The sequence below is a fragment of the Sceloporus undulatus genome, chromosome 1, assembly GCF_019175285.1.
Source record: "Sceloporus undulatus isolate JIND9_A2432 ecotype Alabama chromosome 1, SceUnd_v1.1, whole genome shotgun sequence".
Taxonomy (NCBI): domain Eukaryota; kingdom Metazoa; phylum Chordata; class Lepidosauria; order Squamata; family Phrynosomatidae; genus Sceloporus; species Sceloporus undulatus.
The window spans coordinates 34,593,013-34,605,599 of NC_056522.1; the positions used below are offsets into that span (position 1 = coordinate 34,593,013).

Below are 12,587 nucleotides of genomic sequence, written 5' to 3' on the forward strand. Positions count from 1 at the left end.
CTCTCTCTCTCTCTCTCTCTCTCTCTCTCTCTCTCTCTCTCTCTCTCTCTCTCTGCATATGTGTCTGTGTGTGTGTGTGTCCTTTTCTCTGGGGCAACCGAATGTACGCCTGGAAGAAGTGCTGGGATGGGGTCTCAAGGCAGGCTCCAGGCTGTGTGTGTGTGTGTCCTTTCTCTAGGGAAACCTCGGAGGTGTTGGGATGGGGTCCGAATGCAAACTCCGATGGGGGGAGAGGGGCTCTGTGTGTGTCTGTGTGTTGGTGCCAGTGTCCCAGTCTCAGAGAGGTGTGTGTGTGTGTGTGTATCAGCTGCCCTCCCCGCCAAGGAGGACAGGGCCCCCCAAAATGGAGGACCTCCCAGGGGGGAAGGAGGACGACACACACAGCCCAGCCCAGCCCCACTCCTATAGAAACATCAACCAATGCTTCTTAGGGAGCCCCTCAAAAGGGAGGACCTTTGGGAAGAAGGTGGCAAGGGAGAGCAGGTCCCGGAAAAGGAGGACAGAGGCAAAATGGAGGACGGGGGGAAACAAATCCAGGAGGACCTGGAGCCAAGCAAGGCTCACAACACTCTCGGAATATGAAACCTATGCTTCTGAGCAAGGTCCTCCAAAGGGAGGACCTCTGAGTGCCTCTCCAAAGGGAATGCCTCCTGGGCAGAAGGTGGGAATGGAGGACATGGTCCTGGGAAAGGAGGACGGCCGTTCACCCTGGCTTAGGACCCACACACGCAACACACACACACAGACATTGCCTCCCTCTTCTTACCGTTGGACCTCCGCACAATGTTCTCCAGGAAGGTATTCTGGGGAGCCACCAGCCCTCGCCTTCCCCCAGCCATAGTCAAGCGAGGGGGCTCTACCGGGGCTGGAGGGAGCTAAGCGCTGCTGGTGTCTCTCCTCCTCCTCTTCCACGATCCTCCTCCTCCTCCTCTTTTTCTCCTCCTCCTCCTCCTCTTCCTCCTTCCCTCTCTCTGCTCCTCATGGTCCCCTTTGCAGCATCCGCGCCTCCTCGCTTGCCACTCACTCGCTCCCTGCCGCTGCATCCCTGCCGCGACGCGCCACCCCGCGACGGAGAGTTGTCCGGCAGCGCCCTCTGCCGGTGGACCCGCGCTCTGCCGCCCTCCATCCAAGGGGTCTCTCCTGACTGGGATGCAAGGAGGCAAGCTTCTGGTTTTTTAGGGACATCAGGAGGGTTTTTAGGAGGGGCTCGGTGTCGAGCGTTAGACTGCAGCGCCCCCGTTTGGAGGCCAAGGGAAAGAGCAGCCAAGAAGTGTCATAGAATCGTAGAGTTGCAAGAGACCACAAGGGCCATCCAGTCCAACCCCCACCATGCAGGAACTCAACCAAAGCATCCCCGACAGATGGTCATCCAGTCGCCTCCAAAGAAGGAGACTCCACCACAATCCAAAAATGCAAGAAATTACATAGTAGATTATCACATGCAGAGACGAACACAGAGTCCATCCAAAAGAGAAAGCAGTGCGAATGTGAATGAATTCATCACATGAGTACGTACCCATCAGCTTCTTGATTTTGAATTAGCGTGTTTGCACATGCGCAGGGAGGACAGGATCCCATGGCTGACAGTAATCCCATGGCTGAACTGGAGATGCATTTCATACTAACGCAAATGTGAATTGACTGTGAAAAGGATGTATAAATTCAATATTTTTCCTAATGGCCAGCTATTCTTGGGATGTCTATAATTGTGTTTGGATTTCATTCATTTGTGTGCAAGCTTTTGAATCCCTGATTTACCCCTCATATTTTATATCAAAATGGTTGGATGACTCTTATATGACGTCACTGTGGATGCCCTGATGCTGAAGCAGATCTTTGCGTGTAGGAGCTAGCAATAGGAGTTGCCTCAGGCTCCACCTAAAATGGATCAAGATAGGCAAAACACACCTAGAGGGGATAAGGGGATCCTAGACAAAGGAGCTGGGATCAGGAGCTCTAACACAAAAAATACATAGGCGATCCTGCACGATAATCGTCTCTTGTCTGTGGAATGCACATCTATTGCTCTCCCATTCAATACGGTTTCGCTCCTTTATTCCCCATCTGGGAATCCATTTTCAAACCATTTACTCTTTTCAATTCTTGGTATCTGCCTCCAAGTGACATTTTTGGGTATAAATACTAGCCCTTGACTGGTCTTCAGCTCAGTCTAGTAGTAGGCAGAAACTCCTTGGTTTACTCGGCTAAGCACCTCATAACACTCGCCAATCCCACGTGCTGGGGGAGCTATTGAGCTCTCTCTCCTTAGCCCTGAACTTTGATACATAGGAGAGAAGTTGGTGAATTCTCTGGATTGTATTTATTCTACATATTGTTTAGCACTTATATTATTGACACCTTAGCCACTGATGAAGACTTCTGGTTGAAACGCGTCTGGCTGGTAACCACATCACATAACTTCTGCCTAAGAAACATATTGGAGCATTTTTCAAGGACTACTAAGCCTTTGGCACAGGATTCATCCTTTCAGGACTTGCACAGTTGCAGAAACTGTTAAATATTATTTCCAATGAGTATTGGACTTTGATTTCTATTGTATGCATTTTATGTTTCTATGGAAAGTTTAGTGTTCATGGTATATGATTGTTTTATTGCAATTTTAAATAACCAATTACTTTTTTCATCCTTGTTGAAACCACATTAGGTACAATAGCTTTTTGTTGCCTCCTTTAGTGAAGTCTCACCTCTGTTCCAGCCTCCCACCACTCATTTCCTTAGTCCTTGTGTCCATGCATGGTCACTTGTGTGAGTGTTGTGTGTGTGTGTGTGTGTGTGTGTGTGTGCATAATTCTCCTTAATAAATTTTATTCTTATTTGGAAACACCTCTGGAGTTCTGTGTTAGTTTGGACCCTATAAAGCTGGGATAGATCCCTAAGGCTGTGTTACCCCACATTAAGACTCTCTTTGAGCTAATTGCAAATTCCCCTAAATAAATATTGGTTTGGGGGGGCATCGTCTCCGGATCCCAAACATATACAGTAAGGTAACAATAGCCCCAGTGAATGGCCATTTTGTGGCTGCATGGGAGATCAGAGACATCATCCATTGAGACCCCAGCAGATCTTGACAGATGTTATCATGTATGGCCATCTACATTTGGTCCTGCGGTAAACAGTGTCTTAATCAGATTGTATAGTTCCTTCTAATATTCCTCAGTGGTATTTGATAACAGGGCTTATAAAATGTAATGTTGGGAAGTTGCCCTTCTCTATGTAGCCCAATCTGTTCATGATGACAACATCTCTCCCTTTGTCATCTTCTTTATTTACAGTGACAGCATTGTTTCTGAGGCTGTGTATAGCATCATTTTCTAAAAAGTTGACCCTATGTGATAAATGATTATTATTTTTTACTGATTATCTCAGCTTGGACTCAGCAGCAAAAACACATTTATATAAAGCTCTAATCCCATGTTGTGACCATCTGGAGGAAGCCATGTCAAATTTTTGATTTGCTACAACAGACTACCATGGCTATTTAGCTAGAAACAGGATTATACTATTAGTCAATTAATCAAACTACTTCTGTTCAAGAATTTTAAAGAAGAAAGTAGGAATCTTGTAGCCTTCAAGATGTTGGACCATAACTTTTATCACCTTTGGCTATGCTGGCTGAGACTGATGGGAGAAGTAGTTCAACAAGTTGACCACTGCTGTAAACAGTAGGTATAACAATTCTGAGGATGGGGTCTATAGTAGAGAAACTACCACATCCAATACCCTACCAACTTACTGCAGCCAGGGTATGAAGTGAGGGCAATGTTGTTGTTGTTTTCTCTCCTCATCCATTTCTTCTCTCACATACCCACACTATTGACTACAATGTGTGTGTGTGTGGGGGGGGATAAACTATACCAGATCCAGGGCAGGCATCCCTCCAGTTCATGTTCTCTTCTGAAAAGCTTCCAACACCTCCCCAGAACTCCCTGTTTTGACCCCCTACTTTTACAAAAACACCCTTGGTAAGAGAGTGAGAGGAAGGGCATATCCACACTACACAATTATAGCAATTTGATACCACCTTAACTACCATAGCTCCATTGTACAGATTTCTGGGATTTGTAGCCTGAATTTATAATATGCACATGGAACAATCTAGTACACTCTCCTGAACTATAGCACTGGACTGCTCTAGGAGAGCATTCTATGAATAATACACAAAATGAGAGAATTCTTAACAACCAAAGTCAATAAATAAACAATGTAACAGAAGCATACCAGATAATTATATGGTAAACCTGAGTGTAATATATAGAATAATACATATACAGCAAACCATAAACATAAAACAGATACATAAATATATAAATTAAAGTACATCATAATTAAATTAAATTAAAGTCCATAATATCCTCAGATCACAAGTCCTTCAATAATAGAAATCAGCAGCTGTAAGAGCTTGGACAAAGGGCATTAAACATTGAAAGGAGCCACCATGGTATAGTGGTTCGAGTGTTGGACTATGACTCTGGAGACCAGGATTCAATTCTCCATTCAGCCATGAAACCCATTGGGTGACCTTGGGCACATCACATGCTTTCAGCCTCAGGTGAAGGTAAGGGCAAACCTTCGCTGAACAAATCTTGCCAAGAAAACCCCATGCTACGGTCACCTTAGGGTTGCCATAAGTTAGAAACAATTTGAAGGCACACAACAATGACAATAAGAACGAGTAGTAACCTTCAACAAATCTTCAAAACATGTGTCCTTTAATATTTGGAATATTATTTGGATGAACACACACAAACCCACACACACACTGTAGGCCTGTCTTCCAACAGAGGCCATTACCTGAGCCATATAAATTGCTGGATGATTGTTAGGGTTAAACCATGAAGTATGTTAACCACAGTCTAGAACACTAAAATCATGAGGAACCTGAGGCCTGCAGGCCCAATCTAGTCCATGTTGTTCCTCAGTTAGGTCATTGGCACTTCTACATGGAAACATCTATAGTCCAAACCACATCCCTTCTCTTCCCAAACCATGCCTCCTGAAGACTTTGCCTGTCACTTGCCTTCTCCAGCTGAAGGAGGCAACTGGCAAGCAATGCCATTTCTGGACTCACAATGGACTTTGAATGTGACTCCTTGGGGCATCATGTGTATCTGCTGTGGGTGTTGCCTCCTCCCCACCTGCCCTGACCAAGTAAGACAAGGGATAGTTGGCACATATTGTATCTGTGCCTATGTATGACTTGGATCCCTTCACACTACAGAATTATAGCACTATGATCCCACTTTAATGTCATGGCTGCATCCTATAAAACCTTGGGGATATTTAGAATTCTCAGCATGTGTCACCAAACCATGAGCCCAAGGATTCCATAGAACATTGCTATCAATGGCATCACTGAGGTTAGTGTCACCCAGTGCAGGGGGGCAAACTGCCTTGTCCTCACCCCTGGTGGCCAATTCACCCAGATCACTGCTGGGAGGGGTGATGCTGTGGTCTCCATAGTACCCATTCAGGGTCCAGTGTGGTTGATCTGCCACTAGTAAGGGGGTCGGCATTGTGGCCTCTGGAGAGCCCAGGTCCAGTACAGCTGCTGGGTGAATGGGAAAGGGAGGTGATGCTCACCCAGTAGCTGTGTCAGTCCCTCTGGGGTGTCACACAGTCCAGTCCATGCCCTCCGCACTTCCCAGTAACACCTCTGGTTGCCATAGTATGATACATGGTATGTATACACTACAGAGCCCTGGTGGCACAGTGGTTAAATGCTGGTACTACAGCTAAAAGGTTGTGAGTTCAATCCCAGGGGCTCCAAGTTTGACTCAGCCTTCCATCCTTTCATAGGTTGGTAAAATGAGTACACAGCTTGTTGGGGATTACAGATTATAAACCACTTAGAGAGTGCTGAGATCACTGTTAAGCGATACAGAAATGTACATGCTATTGCTACTGTCATAGCAGGTAAAATGGATTTATAGTGCTATAACTGTGCAGTGTGAAAGGGTCCTGAGTCTGTGTACAAGTATGTTCATGTGTGATAAAAAGTGAGACTGAAAATGTGTGTCTGTGCACACGTGGATGTGATGCTGCTCACTTAAGTCCATAGCACTGCCCATTGCTGGCATACAGACCCAAAATACTGACTCAAAATTATTTGAGTCAGAGGAGGACTGTCCACTGCTGCTCTAGAGCTATAATGTTTACTATAATAATAATATCAGTGCTGGCTTTGTTTTTCCTTCACAGTTAAATATAATTTGTGTGTGTGTTGTGTATATGTTTGTTGCCTAGGTTATTAAGTGTTAGATTTTGTAAGTTCCTTATCTTGTATATGGACTGATCTTTGGACTAGTTCTGTTTGTTAAAGATGCAGCTGTAGAACAGTAAAACCATATTAATCTTCTAAGAGTTTGATCAAGTCTTTATAGAATTTCTCCAGCTCTTTATCTCGATGTCTGCCCATTGGTCAGTTATATTAAAATGAACCTCTATAGATTGTTTATTGATTTTTGTAAGTGCTTGGAAGTCTGCTGTACCTTTTTATGTCTTGCTTGATTATGCCTAAATGTTTTATTAAAGTATTCAGCACAGTCATTACCATGTAGGTTGGTTAGAAAGGGGTATCATATTTTATAAGTGTGCAACCACAAAATGTAAATAGGCAAGAGGAATACAGAACACTGTAAATAAACTCTGTAGGTATGCTTATGTCACATTCCTCCTTTTTGCCTTTCATTTCATAACACTTTAACCTAAAAAATGCCCCATCAAGATGATCTGACCCATTGTTTCATAGATCTGACTCCCGCTCCTTAGTAATAGTTCAGGTACAGATTAGTAACAAGTAAAGCACAGATCAGGTCAAGACATTTGTATTTGCTCAGGAATTTTAAACAGAAATACCATCTCAGTATCTCTTTTAATTTTGCTGCCTCTGAGTTCTGAGGGTGGTTCCAGATGGAAGGCTCCTACTGCCACAAATCAAAGCATATTTCCCAGATATGCCATGTTTTTCTCCTTAATTAATTTCCTGTGAAAAGAAAAATGGATGGAAGAAAAGAAGGGAAAATCTGGAGGATTACAAACAGAAGGCAATGATGTTTGGATCCTCCCACAAATTTTTACAGGTAAGTCAAGACGAATGCAAATGAAAGCCTTGACTGCTGACAGTTGTTATTTTTTTTTTTATCACGTTGTATTTTGCATGGTTTTTTTTTTTTAAATATGAAACAGATATCTGGTAGGATAAAGAGAAGCTGAGAATTTAAATTAAATTAACAGTTACCATTTTAAAAGATAGGTATTGACAGGCAAGTGATCCCATCAAACAATAAGAAGCTTTGTGCTCATTTTTGTTCAGCCAAAGTGCTTGTCACCCCAGGTTTAGCTGCCTGGAATCTCATAATTAGGGAAAGGAAGCTGAAGCTACCAATCTAACATGCAAATACACACACATGCAGAGCCAGTGAATGAGATGTTAAAATGATATTTTTCTCTAAATTCTACTTCTTCCCCCCTCCCTTCACAGTGCTGAGGGGGCACATGATTTCATATTGATTACTATCATCACATCTAATGGTATCCTGGGATTTGCACTTTAGGGAGGTGTGTTAAGAATTCTTGGCTAGAAAAGTCTACTGCCTCACTAGTCTATAAATCTCAGCATTCTTCAGAATACAGTGGAAGCATCATACTATATATAACTGTGTAGTGTGTAATGCTAGCAGTTCTACATTCCTCTCTCAGGAGAAGCTAGACATACAGTGGGGTGTTGTTATCCGCGGCCTTGCTTTTCGCAGATTTAAGCATGTTGGCCATGATTTGAAAGGTCCCAACGACCTATGGAAACTAGGAAGTTACACTTCTAAGGAGTCACGAGGACATGAAGAACTATATAGTACTAAAATGGGTTTGCTGATCACTCCATTCCACCCACACCAGGCTCTTTGCATTTCCTCTTGCAAATGAGACAAAGAGAGTCCCATTACAAAGCAATAAGAGCCCATGTTCTTCACCTCAACTCCTGATGTGTGCCCATACACCCCTCCTGCCTCCCCATCAGGGGTTGTCTCAAATCTAAATAAACATTTTGTTGGAATAGTTCAGATTTTGGAATTCCAGATAAGAGAAATTAAACATGTGTAGATAATATTATCAAGCATATAGAAAGGCAAGCCTTGATAGAAGAGAATCCACATGACTTTTGAAAAGGCAAGTCATTTCTGCTTTTTAAGGTGGCATTTTACTGAGTACAGAGTGTAATGCTCTGCCAGTGTAAGAGCCCAAGAGTGAAAAAAGGACAGAGGCAGCCATGGAATGGGGGCTAAGCTGGATCCAAAAGAAAGAATGCTAGCTGCTGAACCAGAGTTATGTACCACTTGTGTTCTGTGCCTTGTGCTGAATTAGTAACATTTCAGAACTGAATAATAATAATAATAATAATAATAATAATAATAATTTATATCCTGCCTCTCTACACAAAAAGCAATCGGGGCGGCTTACAAAGTTAAAATATACAGTCCAAAACCTCAACCCACCCCCCACCTTGGTATAGGGTGGTCATTTGTACAATTGCAAATTGTATGTGCAATCTTATGTGAATTTGCATCCACAAATACAATGGCACCACATGTACAGCTCTCCTTCAGCAACTTTGAAATGAATGTGGACATTGTTCATAAGACAAATACAGTGGGACTTTGATATCCATGGGGAATCCATTCCGGACCCCCACCCCACCCCCCGATACCAAAACCCATGGCACCTCAAATCCCATCATCCCCAATGGCGGCATATGCATGCTGCCAAACCACAACTGAGGACAACAGGGCCTGTCCCTAATGGTGGCACAGCCATGTGTATATGCCACCATTGGGGACAATGAGGGCTTGCCATCTGCATATGTTTAAATCTCCAGAAAGCAAGTCCGCAGATAGCAAGGCCCTACAGTATGTCTAGCTTTTCCCACTAGGGAAGTATACACATGCATAAGACACCAAAGGGAGTCCCACCTTTATTTACTTGGAGCTTCCAAAGTCCAAATATAGCAGTAATGAGTTGTTGATAATTGCTGTCAAATTAAATTTATTTTATGAGCAGTCAACCTATGATTGAGAGACCTCCAACTCAGGGGTCATTCACACTACATTATAGATCGGATCGCAAACTGCTTTATAAGTGGGTAATTCCTATTGGTGCCGGTTTTTGCACACCCCAATTGAGGTAGATCTGGAGCAAATCCCCCTTATCGCAGGTTTTCTGAAAGCGGGTTTTTCCCGTTTCTTTTTGGAAAACCCATTTTTTCCATACTGGTAAATGTGAACTTGTCCCCGATCCTGCTTGGGTCATTTAGAGGGGGAGGATAAAAGTCAAGGGGTGGGCAGTTGGGCAGAACATGTCTCCTCTCTCACCCCAGTTGCTTGGTAAGTGCCATTTTTTGCAAGCACTGGGTGCCAGTTTTTTATTTCCCACTCCTGAACTGTCGTCCATGTAATCCCTTTACTCCTGCAACAGGGGGACATTGCAAGACCCATTGAAATTTTTTATTATTATTTTTAAGTTTGTGATAGAATATGTGAATTTTTGCGATGCCATGTATTTTTTCTCCTTTCACTTTCTCCTGCCATTGCAGCCCAAAGTTCATACAGTGAGCCTGCATCATACACGGGCGCGGTTTACATGGCTTTCAGCATACACTGAAAGCCGCTCAGGGAGGAAGGGGCAGCACATTCCATAGGGACGAAGGGTGCGCGCGCTGGCACACCACCACATGCACAAGCCCCATTCATTTAAATGGGGCTCAAGAATACTGTATGCATTATTTGTTTTACGCGGGGGAGTCCGGACACAGTGTATATGCACTGTATATGCACTTTTTGCTTGGATGTTGCTGGGGCTGGCATTTGGGGTATTGAATTTATTATTAATTTTTTTACAAAATAGATCGATTATGTGAATGTTTGGTATAGGGTGGTCATTTTAGTGACATGTATTCATTAATCTTTTCACTGACAGAATATGTTTGGGTTTTATGTGTTGACTCTTGCAGGGGATCATTCCCCATTCCATCCTTAGACAGTACTTTCTATATGGCTGCAATCGTACTAGATGCTGCTAATTTTTGGGGCCATTGGTGCTTCTTGTTCCCAAACCTATCAGATGCACATATTCTGTCAGATATTTTTTTAAAAAAAAACATGGGAAAGATCGAATGTGATCAATAAGGTGACTGCATTAAAGCACCCATGCAGTTGATGAAAAAATGGCTGCAGTGGATACAAGCGACACACCACCATCGATGACAGCGGATGCACATCATTTGATTGAGGGAAACAAAAAAACATGGGAATGATCAAAAGCGATCAATAAGGAGGCTCCATCTTAAATAGATACTTTGTACATGTGAACATCAAACAGGTTAAATTGCACTGAGGAGGTTCGATCGGGGTAAAGGTAGTGGGAACTTCCATTCCAGACATATTCAGTACTGGAGGAATGGATCTGTCCAAATCTACCCAAAACAAAAGCGCTAATGTGAAAGGGGCCTCAGAGCCATAGTGCCCTTGATTGTGTCTATCCATCTGTCTGCCTCTTTTTCTAATTCCTTCCACCTTACCAAGCATCATTGTCTTTTCGGAGTCATGGCTTCTCATCATATATCCAAAGTACGATGATCTCAGTTTAGTTATCTTGGCTTCTATTTCAGGCCTGATTTGCTCTTTTATTGGTCTTTTTAGCAATCCATGATATCCATAATGCTCTCCTCCAACATCTCATTTCTAATAAATTCATCCAAACAGCTTTCTTCACTGTCCAACTTTCACAACCATACATAAAAGCCAGAAATACAATTGCACAGACAATCTGACTTCAATGATGGGGAGCAAGTCAAAGGGCAAGCATTGTTTAAAAATAGAAAGTGGAAAGGAGGAATTACCAGATAGCTATTGTAACTAAAAACCAACAACATAAAAAGTGCTCTTTCATTTCTTCATAAACGATCTAGAGTTGGGGTGAGCAGTGACATAGCTAAGTTTGCAGAGGACAGCAGATTATTTGGATGGGTTAAAGCAAAATGGGACAGTGAGTCTTGAGATTAGAAGAATTGACATTAAAATGATGCATGAGATTTTCAAGTGCCAAAACAGCTTGACTTGGGAGGGAAGGAGGATGCCTTGCCTCAATCAATACATCTTGGGCCAATCCTTCTTGCCTAGGAATATCATAAAGTTTCATTGCTATCCTTCCTTACTTCACTACCACAGCTTGCAAAAGTTACCTTTCTGGATCAGAATTCTCCAGCCAGCATGGTCACTGAAATGAAGGGGGGAAAAATCCCCAAGCTCTGTTCATTAATTTCTTTCCTAATAAACCAGTTGTATTACTTTAACTTTCTCTTCCCCTGCATTCATGTCACCTCTTTCTTCAAGAACCAGCACTCGTACTCTGACCTGCTTTGAATCACACTTTAAGCAGGAAGCTTTTCCATCTCTTTTTAATGAGAATCTCTTTTTAATGGACATAAAAATTGCAAATGTTGTCCTGTGTAAGCAATTTTTAAGTGATGCACATTACAGGGAAAATCCTTACTACATTAACTAGTAGGCTATTAACTGGCAGTGAGTGATGAGAAAGGGGATCTTGGGCCTGTGTTGGATTACTCAAATGTTTCTGGCCTTTTTTAAAATGGGAAAAGAGGAGTCAAGAGGCCAGTTGACCGAAAAATGTAAAAATATTTATAGTTTGGAGAAAGTGGACAGGGCAAAGTTATTCTTCTTACATCCTAAAACCCAAGGACAGCGGTATGTAGGGATGCCATAACCCGGCGGCCCCCGTGACAAACCCGCTTTTGGGGGGCCCCTCCCGGTCCCGGTCCGGTTTGGCCACCAGCCCCCGGTTCGGGGCCCGCTCAGCGCCAACCCACCTTCCCCTGGCTCCCCGCGTGGCCGCGCCACCCACCTCCTCCTCCTCCTCCGTTTCAGGCCATGCAGCCGTGTGGAGGAAGTGAAGGAGGAGGCAAAGGAGGAGGCGGTGCATGGGGGGAGGCGGGGGAGGGTGGTGCAGGTGCGCGCAGGAGGCGCACCTCCTCCTCCTCCATTGCAGGTCGCGCCAAGCGGAGGAAGAGGCAGAGGTGCCTGCCTGGCTTGGGGCTCCCTGTGTGTGTGCGCGCGCGCGCATGCACCAAGGCAGCAGGCACTGGCAGGCAGCCACCCACCGCCTCCTCCGCCTGGCGCGCCTCCGCGCTGGGCACTTCCTTGGGCCTGGGAGGCGGAAGCAGAGGAGGAGACTGAGGCGGAGGTGGGTGGCTGCCTGCCTCCTGCCTTGGCGCGCGGGCGGGGGGGAGTGTGCCAAGGCAGCCACCCACCTCCTCCTCCGCTTGGGCCTGGGCTGGGAGGCAGAGGAGGAGGAGAGGGGAAGGAGGGAGGAAGGAAGGGAGGAGGAGGAGGGAGGAAGGAAGGAGGGAGGAAAGAAGGAGGAAGGAGGAAAGGGGAGGAAGGAGGGAAGAAGGAAGAGAGGAGGAGGGAGGAGGGAGGAAGGAGGGAGGGAGGGAGGGAGGGAGGCAAGGAGGGAGGGAGGGCAGGGAGGAAGAAAGGAAGGAGGAGGAAAAGAAAGGG

The 12,587-nt window shown here is 44.5% G+C and overlaps 1 protein-coding gene across 2 annotated transcripts in view; it reads right to left on the minus strand.

Moving 5' to 3' along the window:
* KCNH1 (potassium voltage-gated channel subfamily H member 1) overlaps positions 1–882 on the minus strand; it is a 358,490-nt gene extending 357,608 nt beyond the window's left edge. For both annotated transcript variants that reach the window (XR_006101185.1, XM_042444296.1), the window contains exon 1: positions 767–882. Coding sequence is in view for 1 of the 2 variants with exons in the window: in XM_042444296.1 (XP_042300230.1) it covers positions 767–839 (73 nt within the window). In the remaining variant the exon portion in view is untranslated. The remainder of the gene's footprint in view (positions 1–766) is intronic.
* Between the last annotated feature and the right edge of the window lie 11,705 nt (positions 883–12,587).